Source organism: Myodes glareolus, chromosome 3 (assembly GCF_982192425.1).
Source record: "Myodes glareolus chromosome 3, mMyoGla1.1, whole genome shotgun sequence".
Taxonomy (NCBI): domain Eukaryota; kingdom Metazoa; phylum Chordata; class Mammalia; order Rodentia; family Cricetidae; genus Myodes; species Myodes glareolus.
Window position 1 is genome coordinate 59,172,410 of NC_142028.1, and position 18,621 is coordinate 59,191,030.

Here is an 18,621-nt window from a genome sequence, read left to right on the forward strand (position 1 = left end):
GACTCCTACTAGGTGACCCCACCTAATCAGCCCCCTGCATTGGCTCTACACTTCTTGCTTTTTGCTATACTAGGAAACACAAATTTTAAAAGATAAATGAGGAACCATTTCTTTTTAGATGTTTAATTACACAATAACTCTTTCTTAATAGATACTTTTGTTATAGAGTGAGGAGTCTGAGGAAGAAGAGAAAGGTTATGCTACTTTCAGCCCTTGCTGTTGAGGTAAATGATCAGCCCAAGTGACTTCTCCAGAGGCTTTGAGAACCAGTTATAGAGATGAAGAATGTGAAGCCAGTTCAGGCATCTTTTCTTTCCACCAGAAATAGTCAGGCCTAGTAGCTATTGCTATCCACAGAGATAGTAAAGCTGAGTTTCAGTCTGCCTGGATTATATGTGCTCAGAGAACCTGGAAACTGGCAGAGCCAAACAAAAAGGACTACAGGATGGTGGTCTTATTTGGCCAATGTCTTGGTTACAACATGAATCCCCAGGCACATTTCTTCAGTGCTATAAAGGCAAGGATTTGACAAATGCTGTATTGATGCTAGCTAGATAGCAAAGCACTTATTATGAACACAATGGGGTATGTAAAATATTGAAGGGCTCTCCTACAGAACTGATGACAACATGGCCGTATTCAGAAACATCAGCAGACACAGTGCAAAGTGTCACAAGTCCCCTCCGCATATCTTACCGGGGCTAAAGAGAACTATAGCTTTAAGGTATGCGTACTCATAGCCGTCTATATCCAGTTTCGCCATGCTGTTACAGAATTCCTGCAGCTTCCAGATGTGCTCCATGACTTGCTTTATCCGGTCACCAGAAAGTTTATCTAGAAACAAATATCATAGAGCCCCTGAGGAAAATTGCTAAGAACAAGACAGTCTTTTGAGGAGCTACATAGACAAATGAAGGTTAAGTTCACTTTCTAAAGAGAACCATGTCACTTCAAGCTGGTCAAGAGCTGTACTTCCAGATGAAAGTGAAGTAGTAAGAGGTGCTTGTGCCTGGAGAGATGGTTCAGGAGTTAAAGAGCACTCACTGCTCATGTAGAGGACTTGGTTTCAGTTCCCAGCACCAAACAATGGCTTACAATAATCTATGTCAGTTCTAGGAGATTTGATACCTTCTTTGGATCTCTATGGGCATTGTACATATGTGGTGCAGGCATACACTCAGGCACACACACACACACGAAATAAAAACTTATTTTTTTTTTTAAAAGGTACTTAAGTAGCTGCCTTGTCCACACTTGCTTCAGTAATGCAGCTAATTCAGCCTGTAGTTGCCAAGGGGTAATTCCTTTATGACAGCATACCCCAGTTTATATGGGCTAGCCTCTGCAGGGCCATAATGAGTATTCTACTGCCTCAGCTGCTATTCCGCTTAGATGGCCACTGCAGCTCTTACTAGAGGACAGTTGTGCGTTCATGAAAAACAGCTGGGTCAGCTCTGACACAGGCTGAACTTTGTTATCCAGGTACAGATTGGATCAAGATATATTCTACTCCCGTATCTCTAGGACCTACCTTCCTGGATGCTGTTCTGCAGGTGGTTGACAATGGCTGCCAGGATGGTGGAGAGACTCATGACCTGGGCACACTGGGCTAGGCCAAGAGTGAAAAGCTCATTCCAGCAGGCCCGTACCAGGCTGGTATTGCAGTCCTGTCTAGGAACATAAGGATAAGACTGAGTGTGAAGCATGTGGCTGCCTCTTAAGTATGTCAGCTGTATGGGTTCAAAGCCTCAGCACCATCCACCATGTAGCAAAGGTATGATAATGGTCATATGTCCAGGGTCATTTCCAGGAAGATGACCAAGTCCTTGAGTAAGTCCATGAAGAGATGATAAATTATTCTCTTAAGACTTCTTAGGGCTAGCAAGATGGCCCAACAGAGAAAGATGCTTGCCAGTAAGCCTAGTGACCTGAGTTCTATCCCTAAAATCCATGTGGTAGAGAGAATCAATTCCCCCATATGTACATTTGCATTTAGGCCAAAGGTCAACATCAGATGTCTTCCTCAACCATGCTTCACCTTATTTTTGAGACAGGGTCTCTTACTGAATCTGATGCTTACAGATTTGGCTAGGCAGGCTGGTCTCTTGAGCTCCAGAGGCATCTCTTAACTTTACCTGCCCAGTTTTGAGTTTTACAGACATATACTTTTATGCCTGGCTTTTACATGGGTCCTGGGGATCTGAACTTAGGTCTTTACACTTTTACACAGGCTCTTTATTGATCCATGCCCCAAGCCCCAGAAATAAGAAACTTCAATAAGGGTTCAACAGACTCTCAGGGTAGAATTCTTGTCTGGCACACAGAAAGCCCTGAGTAAAACTGGGTGGTATACTTGTCATTCCAACACTCAGGAAGTGAGGTAAGATCATCAGAAGTGCAAGGTTGTCCTCAGCATAGAGAATTTGAGGCCAACCTACATTATGAGATCTATCTCACTATGTAGACCAGACTAACTAAATCTTCCTGCCTCTGTCTCCTGAGTGCTGAGACTAAAGGCATGCACCATTATACCTGGCTAAAAACTTTAAAAGGAATGGTCATATTAAGGTTTTCTTAAAATTTATTAAGCCAGGCATAGAAGTAGTAGTGATACACTTTAAAATCTTATCACTGGGGAGGCTGCAACAGATGGAGATCCATAGCACTCTCTTGCTAGACAACTAAGCCTATGTGGGAATATCAGGCTAGTGAGAGACTATGTTTCAAAAAGTATACAGGACCTGGGAAAAATACCTCAGGTTGTCTTCTCTCCTACACACAGGCATGCACACACATTCATATACATGTGTACACAACCCCTCTAAAGTTTGTTTTTGTGGGATTGCATAAATAAAGCAAACATTCTACCACAAAGCCATATCCCCTGCTTCTCCGTTAAAGTTGGTTTCCCATAACATTCTATATACTAATTAAGTCCTAGCTTGGCTCTGGGTATATGGTGTCTGTGACTCAGGTCCTCCAGCAAAGATGAGAAGCTGGACAAATCAAATGACAAACCCTGACTACAGATTGTGAAGAGCAGAAACTCCATTAACAGTGCTGGCAGGGAAAAGAGCTAGTGCTGGAACTGAAGCAGTTCTTTGTTTAGTTAATACTCATGAGAGTTACTGTAGGCGGCACACTGTAAAACCTGTTATTTCCCTAGTTGCCAGAAAGCTGCAGAAGAAACTGGCTTTTATAGACAGAGATGTATCTTCTAGTTGCTTCAGCCTAGCTACATGGAGCCATTCCATGTCTCAAGTACAGCCTTTATTCTGTTAGGATCAGTATCCTGACCATGTATGGATTTAAAATGTGTTACTCTGGACTTTCAAAGAAATTCTGGAGGAGGTTTCTTCTTGTTCTAATGGAAACAAATAATAACAATTAAAAAAAAGCCCACTCAAGGAAGTGGGAGCATCACTGTTTAGCCACACATCAGGACATCTTCACCTAACAGTACTGATAACCCTGAGATGTAAACTATCTCCCAGATGGCATCAAGGGCAGGCTATTGTCGTAGAGTTCACGTGAATTAAATGACTTTCCTACAACCTTACAAATGCCAAATGCTATTATGATTCTCAACCTGGATCTCTTACCCTAGACCAGTGCTGTAAACCAATGAACAACCAGTGTTTCTTACACATATATATGTTTCATATATATATATATATATATATAACCTGTGCTGGTTACCCTTCAGCATGTATCCATTCACTACATTTTCAGTTCCATGTGATTGTTTATGTTCCAGGCAGACTATAAGTCACAATGACAGCCTGCTCCAACTGGACATTAGTTACTTAGCACAATAGCAGAGCTGGTATTGGGAATGACAAGGAAACAGGATCACCAAATACAGTGATGTTCATGAACAAGTAAGCAGGATGGGCTTCCTGCAACAATGACACAAGCCAGTAGTCCTCACAGGCTGGCCAACACAGGCAAGGGTGTGTGTGAACACAAACCAGTACTCTGATACACTCATCCTATCAAAGGCCAGACACCGCTCCTAGCAGTAAGTCCTTACTGCGTACAAGAAATACTGTTTCCTCCAGTCTACTGACTTCATTTAATAAAACTTTGGTCTCTGAATAAGGTAAACCAGAACAATCACACTGAAAAGGCCCTCAGAAACCTTGTTGGCCATTCTTGGAGGAGAGAATGCCACTACTCAAGACACCCAGGAATACACTTACCCAAGTGCCTGGAAGGCTGGGATTGATCTTGCCCAGTGCATGGAGAGGAAAAGCAGGCGGGATGCAGACTCACAGATGTAATGCACATTGAGGTACTCCGGCATAGGGCTGGGCATCGTAAGCTGGAAAAAAGGACAACACAAGCTAAAGGAGGGGCAAGTGCCCACGTAAACACATCCTTTCCTTTTGTTACAAAGGTAACAGTCAAAGTAGCTGTCTCAGATCTCAAAGAACTTCCAAACACCTATCATTAATGAAATATGTGTCCATGGAGCCTTTTAGCCATGGCTCTTGCCAGCTCCTATGGTTTCTTGCTCAGCGACTTGAGTCTTGCAGGTTCAGAGGTCAGCTCACTCATCAAAGGTGCCTTCAACAGCTCTCACCCACAGCTATATTGTTACTTGTCTGAATTCACTGACAAGTGTTTTTAAAGGTGACTTCAAGATAATGAAAGGGTGCTGGGTAAAAGCCCATATGAGAAGATAACATCTCATTGGAAGAACAGCCTGCCAGGGTTCCAGATGCTCTCATGTCCACAAGGGCTCTCTAGTACTCTGGGAAGCAACTTGAGAAGTAAGTCTTGGGTAGCTATAGTCAGACACCCTATCTACTCAAGTGACTGACTAGATCTCTCCAGTACAGAGCACTGAGACAAGAGACTCATTCTGAAGATTACACACTGGAAAGCCTGCTGATGCCCTGTCAGTAAGGCAGACACAGAAAGAACATGGGAAAGACTGAGGACCTACCAGTACTCTTCAAAGATGGTGAGGTGGCTACGGCTCTAGTGGGCAATATGCTTAAGATCAAAGTCTAGCTGCCTACTTGCTAACAAGTTTATTTGATGACTTTTTTACATAGTAGAGAGGCAACAAGGTGCCCACCTGAGCTTATGTTGGAGTCAGGCTGTCACAGGAAGGAAGAGGCAGAGCAGCCAGCCTTTGATCCTTAGTAGCTAGCACTATGGCAGTCTATTTTGGCAGTGATGTGCCACACTTATTGGAGGGTCATTTCCGAATCAATGGCACTATGAAACAGTTGTGTAAAGAAGGAACAGGAATATATATGCTTTGAAATTCAAGATTCTGCCACAATTTAAAAATGAGCTCATGCTAGGTGGTAGTGGCACACACCTTTAATCCCAACACTCAGGAAGCAGAGGCAGGTGAACCTCTGTGAGTTCAAGGCCAGTCTACAAAGTTGAGTTCTAGGAAAATCAGAGCTGTTATAGTAAAACCTTTCCTTGGGGGGGGGGGGGGGTGTAAAAAAAAAACAAAAATAAAGAAAATGGGCTCATAGCAAGGTACCTGGTTCCAGTATACTGGGGAGGCGGGTGGCACCTGCTAATTATGTGCACTCACCTTAAATGTGACGTGTGTGTCTGAAAGGAGGGGGCCTTCAACTTCAATGATGGGTGTTGACTGGTCTCTGCTGATGACATGGATGCTCCCTCCTCCACTAGCATCTATCCCATCTGCCAGGCTTGGAGGTGAAGCACTATCTGTGGTATTCAGTGCTTTAGCTAAAGTGTCAAATGCCCTGTGAACAAAAACAAAGCAGAAACCCATGGCAAGTCAGTAAGAGAGCTCCAGCTGATTCTACTTACAGAAGAAACAAATGGAGACAGACAATCCAGTTCCACTCAGAAGGCAGTGAAGATCTTCTTCATCGTATATTTAGGCACTGAGCTATGTACTTTCTATCTGCACATATAATTTTATTTTTCATAAATACCCTCCTAAGATTATTACACTAAATACTCCTAAATTATCTACACTTTATAGATATGAGTGCTGAGGTTCATAGATATTACCTTTTCCAATACCACTCCCAAGGTAACCAGAATTCTTTATAATTGAGATCTCATGTTCTTTCCCCTATGCCTAGATCTGAATATTGCTGTCAGATTGCAAATTAATAGGAGGACCAAGCAGAGGACTTGTATGGCTCCCAGCATGTACCTTATCCGGCTTGACACCAAGGTTAGAATGGAAGAGTAAAACACAAGGGCCAACCTACAGGAAAGAAACGCCCTGAGCCAATGCCACCTGGAACCAGCTAGTGCTATCCATCAACTAGCATTCAGAAAACAGATGCAAGCAAATAGAAACAGAAAGAGGAAAAAGATACACAGTTTGGTGCAGATGCATTCATTACACAGTGCTCAAGACAAAGAACATTTTTCTGATGAAGGCCCTAGTGTCGGGAATGAACAACAGTTCTGATTGCCTTATGTCACATGATATAAGCAGGTCCTCTTCCAGTGTGGGTGCTCACAGTTAAATGTATAAGACCAGCAATGTGTGGGGTTGTTATGACAACTTTATAGTTCTTAATTACACAACAGGGGGACTTTTAAAGTTTGTAATTCAGTGACACAGCACTTGTCTTGTATGCAGGAGGCATCAATTCCAACATCAAGAAACAAAAACATATTTATAATGTAAGTGCCAAATGCTGGCATCCATCCTTAAAACAATGGGGAATATAGGGTATCAGAAAGGCTCATACCGAGTAATCTCACTTGCAGATTGGTCCTCTGGCTGCATTTCTGAAGTGTCACCATTGTTCAAAGATTCACTCAGGTTGGCCAGAGAAGTCACTACATTTGCCAGTGTGCCCAGAGCTCCTTGGCTTGTTTCAGCCTATTAAATAAGTAATAGTAATATAAAAAAATAAATAGTAACATTAAAAAACTAACACACACATTTGAATGACTTAAGGGCAACGAAGTGAAGAAGGTATCATGTTTATTCAAGGCCAGGGTCTAGAAGGTGCGAATGAAGAATCACACCAGGGAGATCGTTCTGTGTATCCACTGGATCAGAATAGATCAGGTTTTTTTTGTTTTGTTTTTTGGTATCTTGATTGAGGTCACACACACAAATTCACACGTGTGATGCAGTGATACAGTGATAAAATGACAAAAACAACAAAAACCCCAGATAAAGTAGACTTCTCTAAGTCACAACTTTTGTGCTCAAGAAATATTAAGAAAGTAGTAAAGAAACATCCCAGAAGAATGGAGGAAATATCTTCAAGTCACATGTCTGGTAATAGTGAGAATACTAAAAGATCTCAATAACACAATACAAAAATCAACATAATTTTAAAAGGGCTCTGAAGATATGAAGACACTTCTCCAAAGAAGATGTACAGATGACTAATAACTGTTCAACCTTACTTGAAATACAAATCAACAAAAACATAATTTTAAAAGGGATAAGGATCTGAAGACGCTTCTCTAAAGAAGTGTACAGATGGATGGACAATAAATGTGTTCAACTTTACTTGAAATACAAAACTTCAATGATGCTTCACATAAATTGGATCCTAATCCAAGAAAGAAACATGTTTTCCTAGATGTGGAGAAAGAACATATTGTTGATGGGTCTACAAATTGGTGTAGTCACGTTCATAAGCAGTCTAGCAGCTCCTCCAAGTTTAAAAGTTGCTCGTTGCCAGCAAGTCTATTCTTCAAACACAGACAATCCAAATACTAATCATCTGGTGAACAGATACACAGTACGAGGCAGCCAGGCAGTGGCATGCTTTTTGGCAATGAAAGGAATGAACATGCTATGTCATGGATGAACCTTAAAGATAATATACTAATGAAAGAAACAAGTTGTGAAGGAACCATACTTACATGATTCCCTTCAAGTGGAATGTATTATTAAGTAATCGTTACAAACAAGTAATGTTACAAACCAAAAAGTAGGTTAGTAGTTGGCCTGTTTGATGAGTTTCTTTTAGGAAGATGAGGGTATTCTGGAATTGGTGGTGGTTTGGTCCAGAATCATGAAAATATACTAAAATACCACAAATTTATACACTGTAAGGGTGATGGACTATGAATTATATGTAATTTATAATCATAAAAAGAAAGCCAAAAATAAATCATGAAATATATGCACATGCATCTATCCTCTGTGCATGTGGGGTTTTGCTTTGTTTTTCTTTTTGTGTGTATGTACACATAAACCTGTGTTTTGGTAACAGAAATGAAAAACTAAAATCAATAGAAAAGTCTTAAGCATAAAGCTGCTTAATAAATTATGACAGAACCACAGAATACAGGTCACCACAATGGGAGTGACCTCTTGGACCAACAGAAATCTCTATCTACAAGTTCATTCTCTCTGGCTCATTTGTCAGCCTATTGCAGATTATCAAATGGAAAGGGACTGGAGCTTCTGCAAAAGGCTGCCTTAGAAAAAGTAGCTACTTTCTTAGCATGCTGGTAGTCTGCCAGTATGTATAAAAAGGGGAAAAATTAATAGGGAATAGAACCATTGAATGTGACTATGGCCAGACAGCCCTGACTGGGGTGTCTGAAAAACCAGCAGCATCTTTAGAACAAATCCAAGAATGGCTACATCATGAGAAGCTAACAGCTATAGGACACTATGCTTTCAGCATCATCTCTGATGGTCAAGAGGGCAGGTGTAGTTGGAAAAGCAACCTACAGCACACAGGAGCAGAGAGCATTACCTTGGAATCCGTGGCTAGGAGAACTGTACCATCCTCACGTATCAAAGGCTGCTGGATATTCACAAGCATCCCTGGATCAAGAAGACCTGTTTGTCTATTTAAGACACAAAGAAACTCAGAGTAGCTTCTAACATTTTCTGCACAGTATGCTCATGCTGCATTCACCTGACTTAATCTGCAAGGCTGTCTGCTAAGAGAAAAGCTCTAACACTCAAGAGTGGCCATCTCTCTGCTCTTGCTGATGAGTGTCTCACAAACCCAGGTTACAGGCTGAGGGAGGTCAGAACATATGCATATCCCTAGGCCTTCTACACCAATTGTGGCCATTCTCCCCAAAGTTAAAATTCAAAGAATTGTTCAGAGACTCTTAACTTTAGCTTTTTGTGTAATACATTTTAGATTTCTGGTTTTTCTTATTTCTGTTCTCTTTAAAAACCAGTTCAACCGTATGGTAAAAAGAATGTACAAGCTAGTTTGTGGCATTATCTGGGCCTTTTGTATATACTGTAAAAAATAATAATAGTAATAAAAGGTCTGTACTTTGTGTTACAGACAGCTATTTTCCTACAGGAATGAAGCCTAAACTGTAGGATCAACTGTGCCCTGGAGTGATACCCAGCAAAGTGAACTCAAAGGGATGCCAGGGCTGTGTCAGGCAGGTGACGGCCATGTTTGTGTCCTTTCCAGGGATATCTGCACTTCCTTGCCAGTTTGACTGACCTTGCTCCATCCTTGTCTGCCACAAATGTGGGAGTGGCTATCAGAGGACTTCTCAGGTCTTTCCGGATATAGATCTTCTCAGTCGAAGCAGCACAATTGCTTGGTTTCTCCCGTTGAACATCAAAGGGCTTTCGTTCACTTTGCACAGCTTAAATTACAACATATAGTCACGTTTTAAAAAAGGAGTAAAATGAATAAACACCATAACATAAAGTGGTCTCTTTTAGCAAATCTGTAAATCTAGTGTTTGGTCACCATGGGCTTTCCAAACAATGGAAAGGAGAGTAAAAATCAAATAACTTCTTGCAATACAAACCTAAAAGTATATAGATGGCTCGAGATGGCAGGAGCTACCTGCTTAGAAACTGTCATTGTGCTGTGACCTGAGAAGACCAACATAGTCCACTGGGTTTTTTACTTCTGTCACTAACCAGTTGGGCTCAGCCCAGGATAAATACCTACTTCAAAGTGGACCCTTCATAGAGATTATCCCATGACACAAATGGCAGAGCAACCTTTCCAGAGTCCAATTCCAGCCTAAAGAGTTTCAGAAAACCAAAGGGTGTTATTGTATGCAGCAATTTCTCTTCCAGCAGCCTATTGTAAGAATGGGTATATAGGAGCTAGAGAAGGCTCAGCAATTCAAAACATATTGCTTGTGAAGAGGACCAGAGTTCAATTCCCAGCACTCACATCAGACAGCTCACAACTGCCTATAACTCCAGTTCTAAGGAGATCCAAGTCCTCTGTGAGTACCTGTACGTAACACACATAGATATACATATATATAACTAAAACAAAAATAACTTTAGAAAATGATAGGTATGTTTGTTACAAGCAACTAAAAAGCAGATCTTGGGGTAGGGTAGGGTGTACAGAACATGTATGTACATTGAGAGTTTTCTACTATTGCTTTCAGAGTCTCTCAGTGACCATGGAAATCACTGATTGGATAGAATGGCTAGCCAGCAAGCTTTGGTGATCTACCTGTCTCCTAGAAATTACAAGCATGAGTAACAACACCCAGCTTTTTACATGGTTGTTGGAGATCAGAACTCACAACCTATTTCTAGTGCAGCAGGCACTTTACATACTGAGTTATCTCCCAGCCCACAAACTATTCTTAAAAGAAAGCAGTGAAGCCTTGGATCAAGATGCCCTACTACTAAGCTGAAATGCAGTTGGATTTTGAATTTGCAACTATGCCTGTGATTGCTCCAGTTTAGCTCCATCACTGTTTACAAATAAGAACAGCCTGAAAATATGACAGGGCAACCCTACCCTAAGTTAGTCATGTACGTACTGTACTAACTGTGGTAAAACAGGTTACGAACATAGTTCTTGTTCCCCAGCGGGTTTTGCATTGTCCCATTCCTAGAATGGGAAACAATACTGAATGAAATCTATTAGCTCTAATCTTCCCAGGAATCATGCAGCACTGTTAGCGACCTCTCCATCCCTGTTGTTCTCTTAAAAAAAACAGCTCTGCTCTCCTTGACTTGTGTTGCTACTTTGGTACCTGGTTCTTATGATTCCGTCATCAAGAACTGACCTGATGACTGGTCCTTGTGGATGAGGGACTGGTTTGGGAATATCTGACCCCTCAAAAGTATGGCTGTTAAGAGCTAAGAGGAGGGTTTCAGTTCTGTGGCTGCCCCTGCTTGGGGACCTTCTTTAGAATGGGACGGCTATAGCAATGGAATCTAGTGCTGGGTCACAGATGAGGCCTAGGGACCATGTGGGCTCTTTGGTAGCAGGGCTAGAATGACTTGGTCTCAGCTTTATTCTGAAGCTGGCATTACCCACCCTCCATTCCTCTTGGCCTGTTTTCTGATTCATCTAGAAAAGGGGCTTCATACATACCATGAAAACTGACCAAACTCAGCAGTGTCAGCTCTGGATCAGGTGGCTGCCCCAGAAGGATAGTGAAGCTTGTTTGAGTATTTTCCCCTTTCATTTACAGTCAAATGTAAACACCTTACTTAGCAAGCATGGTGGGGCCCTGCTACTCACATTCCATTTTCATGCCCATCTCCAGGCACTTCTTCAGCCTGCAGAACTGGCAGCGGTTTCGGTGATGCTTGTTGATAATACAGTCCTGGCTGCTTCGGCAGCTGTAGGTCAGATTCTTTCTCACGCTCCTTTTAAAGAAACCTTTGCAACCTTCACAACTGACAGCCCCATAGTGACGGCCTGAAGAGAAATAAGTGAGCACATGATCTAGTTCATCATGAGCAGAAATGAGAGCTGCTCAGCCCTACTCCCACTTGGAGTGCACCCTGTCAGAAGCTGCCACCATAGGGGTTAATGGTAGCCCAACAATATGTCTACCTCATAACACAATGAAAATCCAAAGCTCATACAGGACGTGACTGCCCTTGGCACACAACCATCCCAACACACAGAGCAGCTCAGTCGACATTGCTCCAGTGCACACATTTTGGCTATAGAAGTTGCTTGATGCCCACCCTTACTTACAGAGTAAATGGCATATATATTCCTTCATTCTTGCTTGATCTCTGAGTCATGTCCATTTCCCCAAGCATGCCCCTGAGTGAATTACTCAAGCCCTTCGAGAAACACAGTTATAAACCACAGCTTACTTCTCTACTCTCATTTACTCAGTACAGTGGTCTTTAGTCAGTGATACCTCAGCTCACCCTTCCTAGCTGACCAAGTGCTGTTATACATCAGCAGAAGCCTGCAGCTCACTGAGACTGTCTGTACACATTCTGAACTCCTCTTGCTTGTGGAGCTGAATGAACTGTTAAGAAGATTTCACAGCATCACTGTTCACACTGACTACAGAGGTAACTGGGAGGATCTCATTTTCCTTTTCCTTTAAAGCATTGTGGTATGAAATGAACCCTGTCAGTATTTCCTTGACCTTCTTTGCAATGTCTCCTTGAGCTTGTTATCTCTGGATGACTTCTAATAGCTGGAGACAGTGGCACTATAAGTCTATGTATGTAATGAGGCCTTTGCTTGAAGCTCAAAGGAACTGATCAACAAGAAAACCAGGCAGTCTTTGGCCATTTCTGCTTCATGTATTTCACAATTTGCAAAGTGTGTATCCTTGTTGAGTGTGCATAGGCTTTACTCAAACACTCCAATGGGAAAGTTAGTGTCAATTTTTAGAGCATGTAACAGATGCCAAGGATGGACTGGAGAAAAGCAATCGGGACCAGTGGCAGCACTATCTACCTGCTTCCAAGGGAAGATGGGATTTTAAGTGGTAGGATAGACTAACTTTACCAAGACAAAGAAAGGGTAGGATCAGAGGCAGGCACCAAAGGCAGAGAAATGGCACAACCAGCTTAGAGGGGGAAAACTAGAGCTTATGGAGATTCTTCCTAGGTCTAGCCCCCTCTTTCAAAATGGAGATTCTTCCAAGGTCTAGCCCTGCCCCCCTTTCAAAAAGACAAAATGTAATCCAAGACAACAAAACTTCCAGACTTTGGAATAAAGCTGCCTCGGAACTCAGCTTTCCTGAGCTGAGATTCTCATTTCCCACTCACTGCCTGCCTTACTGACTCACTTACCTTCTGTAGCTCTCCAGTGCTAGCAAGCCTCTGTCTCCCTTCACCAGAATACTAAATGTGGAAGCCTTTGAGCTCTCCTTGAGGACACCAGAAGCACAAACGTAAATGGCTCTCTACAGGCCTTGGGTCTTCACTCAGCACACACACACACACACACACACACACACACACACACACACACACACACCCACCACACACACAAAAGCCTTGGGTCTTTACTCAACACACAGGCATATGTGTATACTTTTCCAAGGGGAACTGCGTGGTTCCTACTCCTCCTTTACAGAAGCTTACACAGATGGTACAGTAAACGGATAAAAAGTAAGATAGCTTGGGTGAGGGAATTTATATACATAATACACCTTGGAAGATACAAACAAGATGAAAGAAAGTTTTATTTTCTTAAGAGCATATAAATACTTGGAAACAAATCAGAGTTTCTTGACTTTTCCTATCAGATTGAATAATCTGACATACTATTTTGCTTATGATGTAAGATTCATATTTTAAACCTACATATAACATTCTTTCTCAACTACCCACTTCCCTACCCTATAAAAGGTCATGCTGTTGCTCCATGATAGGAGCCAGAAGCCAGAGTCACATACCAGAGGCTTTGTCACCACAGACCACACAGTACTCCACCACCTGGGGCCGCTGGACGTCTGCCTTCCCCAGTAAACGCTCCACAGAAGCAGAATCCGTGACGATCTAAGATGTCAGCAAACAAACACTGTCAATTAAAATCTAGATAACTAAGTAAAGTAATATCTAGTTGTACATTCCCAGTCTTGGGTATCTAAACCAAAGAACTCTCTGGGAATTATTGGGAATATTCTGACAGATCCATTCAATAGCCAGGTTATTCTGCTTCCCCACTGGCCTGCACATGTCAGTGACTGCTCTCCTGTCTTGTGAACATCACCAAGACTGAAAGCCACATGGGGATCACATATGGATTCTCTGAGGTAAAGACAGGTGAAGTTCGTCAGCTATTCTTCTCATCCCATCACACAAAATGTAAATATGAACCTGGTGTTTCCAGAGCTATACCCAGGCTTTCCTGACTTTATCTCTTGTTAAAGCACTGGTGATAGGACTTGTACAGGTGACAGCAGAAGCCTGCTATTCCCTCTCACAGGTAATTCTCTAGATGATAACGCGTTCTATCTACCTCAGAGAAAACATAACTGATACCAGCTTGAGAAAGTTTAAAGAACATTTTTTTAACAATGTACTTAATTTGAGCACACAATAAACCTTCAAATGAATCTCACGTGAACCATATACAGAAATCAGGTAAAACCACCTATGAAATATGACATCAGCAGGCAGTCTTTCACAAACCTGTGCTTTTAATAAGCTGGGTAGTTTAATATCAAAGGATCAAAACTCACTTTGGGAGAGGGAGGATGAGACATCATGCTTGCTAGCTCTCATAAATACAAAAATATCAAAAAAAATCTAAACAAAGAGTCTGAAGAGCAGTTAGGAGTACTCTTGTGAAGGACTTAAATTCAGTTCCCAGCATTCAAGTTCAGGCACTCCACAACCACTCTAGAGGGAGCCAACACTTCTTTGGCTTCTGCAGGAACCTAAACTTGCGAAAAACATTCGCCTGAACATATCCTACAAAGACATTCACATTTGGGCAGGGGTGGAGGCAGGGGATATGACAGAGGAAGGAACTTGAGGGAAGAGGAACAGAACTCTAAATCTTCAGATCTCTTTACTGTAGTTTATGTGTGAGAGCCCCAACAGGTACAGAGTTTTAGTGTGGGAAGATGAAAAGAGTTACAGGTGGTATAGTACAATAATGGTTAAGATGGTAAATTTTGTATTATGTACAATTTACCATAAATTAAAAAAAAACCAAAAAACGAAGCTGGGCATAGTGGCACGCACCTTTAATCACACACTCAAAAGGCAGAGGCAGGCAGAACTCTTGTGAGTTGGAGGCCAGCCTGGTCTACATAGTGAGTTCCAGGACAGCCAAGGCTATAAAGAGAGATCCTGTCTCAAAAACATCAAAATACATTTAAAAACCAAAAACACATTAATACCGATTTCCTCTTGACTATGTCAAAATATGCTCCATGCATGGTCACTCTGGAATACTGGCATTGAGCCTCCAAATTCACACTGAACATTGGTCCTGCTTTCCTTCAGTGTCCACTCATATTTTTGTGGCTTCCCTAATCCCATCTTGCTTCTCCCTCCCAGAGTAGAGATAAATAGGACAAAGCTGGAGATAGGAAGTACAGAGTAGTTCCTGAAAATATTCTCTGGGACTGGAGAACTCATCTGGGAGTTGCTTTGCTCAAATAAACCTGTTATACTTTTTCAATTTGGCTTAATCTCGCTTATTACATTGGTGGAGAAACCTATTATCAGGAGGCAGAAAACTTATTAGTAAGAAAGAGCAGGTGGTCAGCTCTAGAGGGTGTCTTAAAAATATAGGCTAATGGGAAGTAGAAAAAAAACAAGATCTCCTGAGTAAATTGGGAGCATGGGGACCTTGGGAGAGGGTTGAAGGGGAGCGGAGGGGAGAGGTGGGGGGGGGGCAGAGAAAAATGTAGAGATCAATAAAAATCAATAAAAAAAAGAAAACTGGTAGGTTAAAGCACAAAAGGAATATATATATATATATATATATATATATATATATATATATATACACTAATGGTTTCACCATGTGGTCTTTTAAGATCAGTTCTCCAGTGGCCCTCACTATGACCTTGCTTATGCCAGTGCCTTTTCCTTGGCTTAGCTTCTATTCCTAGTTATTGTTCTTGCTGACTGCCTTCTGGGTGTAGCCACTCAATTTACTGGTTTTTACTTTAGTTATCTTAAGCAGCAATCCTGCCATGCTTGTAAATCCCCAAGGGCCTTCCTAGGGGTAGATATGGCCTCCAAGGAAGGCCTCGGAGGGAGGGCAAAACGTAGCTGAGAAGCAGTTCAAGTATCAAGTACAGAAACAGCCACCAATCAACAGGCCTTACCTGGATCCTGCCAGGGACAAGGTTGTCCGAGGTGGTGAATATGAGCTGCTTGGCACTGGATGTCTCTGGAGACGCCAGGATCACCTTCCCAGTTCCCGCTCCATCTGGGCTGGTCAGGATGAACTGCTGTTTGGAAGATCCAGAGGCGTCCACTGCGGTGACTATCTGGATCTTCTGTCCTGTCTGCTGATCTGTTACAATCTATAAGATACAACAAGCAAGCCCCTTTGTGTGGTGTGTCTTCAGATCTGTGCACTTACATTTGCACCTGCAGGCAGTGCTCCAGGAGGGGATCACTAGAATCAATGCTGGTCTAAGATAAATTGTGATGGCTAATCTTCACTGCCAACCTGACTGGAGCTAGAATCAGTGCAGAAGCACACCTCTATATATATCTAAGGGAGTCCTTCCAGAAAGATTTGACTATGGAGTGGTGCCATTCCATGAACTGGGACCCTGAACTGAATAGAATTAAAAGGAGAAAAATGGGCCGAGGATCAGCAATCAGCCATTCTGCTGTCTTACTATGGATGCAATGTGACCAGCTACCTTATGTTTCTGCTGTCATAACTTTTAGGGTACATGATTGTATCCTAAATCTGAACCAAAATAAAAGTCCCTCTTTTTGTAAATTTACTTTGTCATTTTGTCAAAACAACAAGAAAAGTAACTAACATACATGGTCCATGGTGAAGTAGGCTAGTGATGTTTTCAGAAATTATTTTTTCATCAATTAGTTTCAATCTTTACTTTTTTTAGAATTAAAAGCCCTTTGTGAAGACAATCATAATGGATAAGACTTAAACATTAAAAAAAGGAAGCAAAAAGTTCCCCCTGTCCCCAATCTTATAGTCAAAAAAGAAAGCAGCCATAACTCTTCAAAAACCGGGAGATATTGCTTTAAAGAAATGATACTTTTGAAGGGAAGGTCCTGTTAAGGAACCTTGTCTTGGGTGACAGAATTCACTTAGCTTTCCACTGTGATTCATCACCAGCCCTCTTCATGTTCTGACTCTGAGATCTTAGAGGCCACATCTAACGTTACTGTTGTATGGTCAGGGCCAGAAGAGTCCTAGCGCATGGAGTGAAGATAATAAAAGAAGGTGGAATGCAGACTCGGAAGAAGGCCTGATTATAATTCCTCAAAAACTCAGAGCCTCTTCTTCCTTGAACTCATAATTCTTATCCCTCAGATTCTCAAGACTGGGATTACAGGTGTGTGACACCACACTTAGCTTTTATGTACCATTTCTTCTATGAGGAACACTAAGTAAACACAGGACATGGGGAATATTGCACAAAGTCACATCCATCCTTGCCTAGAGTTCACAAAAGACTATGAGACAACAGAAGCAAGCTTGGAGAGAAACAGCTGCAAGTAAGTAGGGAAGCTAAGAAGGGGCTTCCCTAAGACACTGCAGTGCTGCAGGGGAGAGCTGCTTGTTTGTCTCAACCGCCCGACTAGCTTGGCCCCGAAATAGTCACACAGAAACTCTATTATTTAAAACACTGCTTGGCCCATTAGCTCTAACTTCTTAGTGGCTAATTAATTTAACCCATCTCCATTAATTTGTGTATCACCACGAGGTTGTGTCCTACCAGCAAAGTTTCAGCACGTCTATCTCTAGTGGCTCCACAGCATCTCCCTCTGCCTTCCTTCTCCCAGCATTCAGTCCAGTTTTCCCCTGTTCTGCCCTGTCAACCGGCCAAGGCAGTTTCTTTATTCATTAATGGTAATCACAGCACACAGAGGAGACTCCCACATCACTACAGCACCTCAATTTTATTCACATGCTTGGCCTCCTGAGCTGTGGAGAACTGTTTCTGTTATATTACAAAGTTTGGGGAAGCTTATACTGCAGTCTCTCTTGGGAAGCTTATGCTAAGAGGCAAGTCCAGATTTTCCTGTCTGAAACAATGGCCATGCTCTTTGCCAACCAATAAGAGAGAACTGCGGTGGAGAGGATTGAGGAGGAGAAATCCTGTTCTCTGTGACCTTCTACCCATTCAGAGATGATGGGCACTTTTCACAGATTAGTGAAAAGAGCTGGGCACAACACACATCTGTGTTCTTCAGACTACTGGCTTCCAGGGAATAAAGTGAAGGGGAAAAGGGTAGAAAACTGCTTTTTAAGTAGTGATGGATAGAACTAGATAAGGCAGGGATGACTGAACAGGGTAAACAGACCACAATGCTACTGAAGTGTAATTTAAAAAGTTTTTCTTTTTTTTTTTGTAATGTGCATATCACTAACAATTATGTATCATTTGTAGGTGGCCTTAAAGTATTAAAATGTAAATTGTAAGCACTAAGGCAACAACTGAAAGCATTTTAAGAAGATATATATTTGATATGCAGCAAAAGAAATCACATAACTATCTCCACTAAAACCAGAAAGAAAAACCTCTGGCAATTAACACAGAAGTTACACAAAAGGGTGATATTAACCTTAAGTTATTGATAACCACATAAATATGAATGACCGGTCTGCATATACCAATGAAAATACAAAGATTATTAAGTAAAACAAGACAACACATTTCATATATAGAGACACAAATGAACAGATGAAGAGAGATGTACCTTGTACATAAAGATAAAAAGCAAAACAAAAACAGTAACTGTAGCGTCCAAGTTAATTACTATGCCTAAGAGATTCA

General features: G+C 41.7%; 1 protein-coding gene across 4 annotated transcripts in view; it reads right to left on the reverse strand.

Moving 5' to 3' along the window:
* Nucleotides 1-18,621, reverse strand: part of Nr2c2 (nuclear receptor subfamily 2 group C member 2) — a 72,124-nt gene that overhangs the window by 9,062 nt on the left and 44,441 nt on the right. For all 4 annotated transcript variants that reach the window (XM_085686741.2, XM_085686742.2, XM_048438392.3 and 1 more), the window contains 10 exons: nt 15,961-16,161; nt 13,567-13,669; nt 11,430-11,609; nt 9,417-9,564; nt 8,697-8,790; nt 6,714-6,847; nt 5,564-5,741; nt 4,203-4,324; nt 1,532-1,671; nt 697-834 (listed from right to left, as the gene is read on the reverse strand). In XM_085686741.2, coding sequence (XP_085542867.1) covers nt 697-834; nt 1,532-1,671; nt 4,203-4,324; nt 5,564-5,741; nt 6,714-6,847; nt 8,697-8,790; nt 9,417-9,564; nt 11,430-11,609; nt 13,567-13,669; nt 15,961-16,161 — 1,438 coding nt within the window. The remainder of the gene's footprint in view (nt 1-696; nt 835-1,531; nt 1,672-4,202; nt 4,325-5,563; nt 5,742-6,713; nt 6,848-8,696; nt 8,791-9,416; nt 9,565-11,429; nt 11,610-13,566; nt 13,670-15,960; nt 16,162-18,621) is intronic.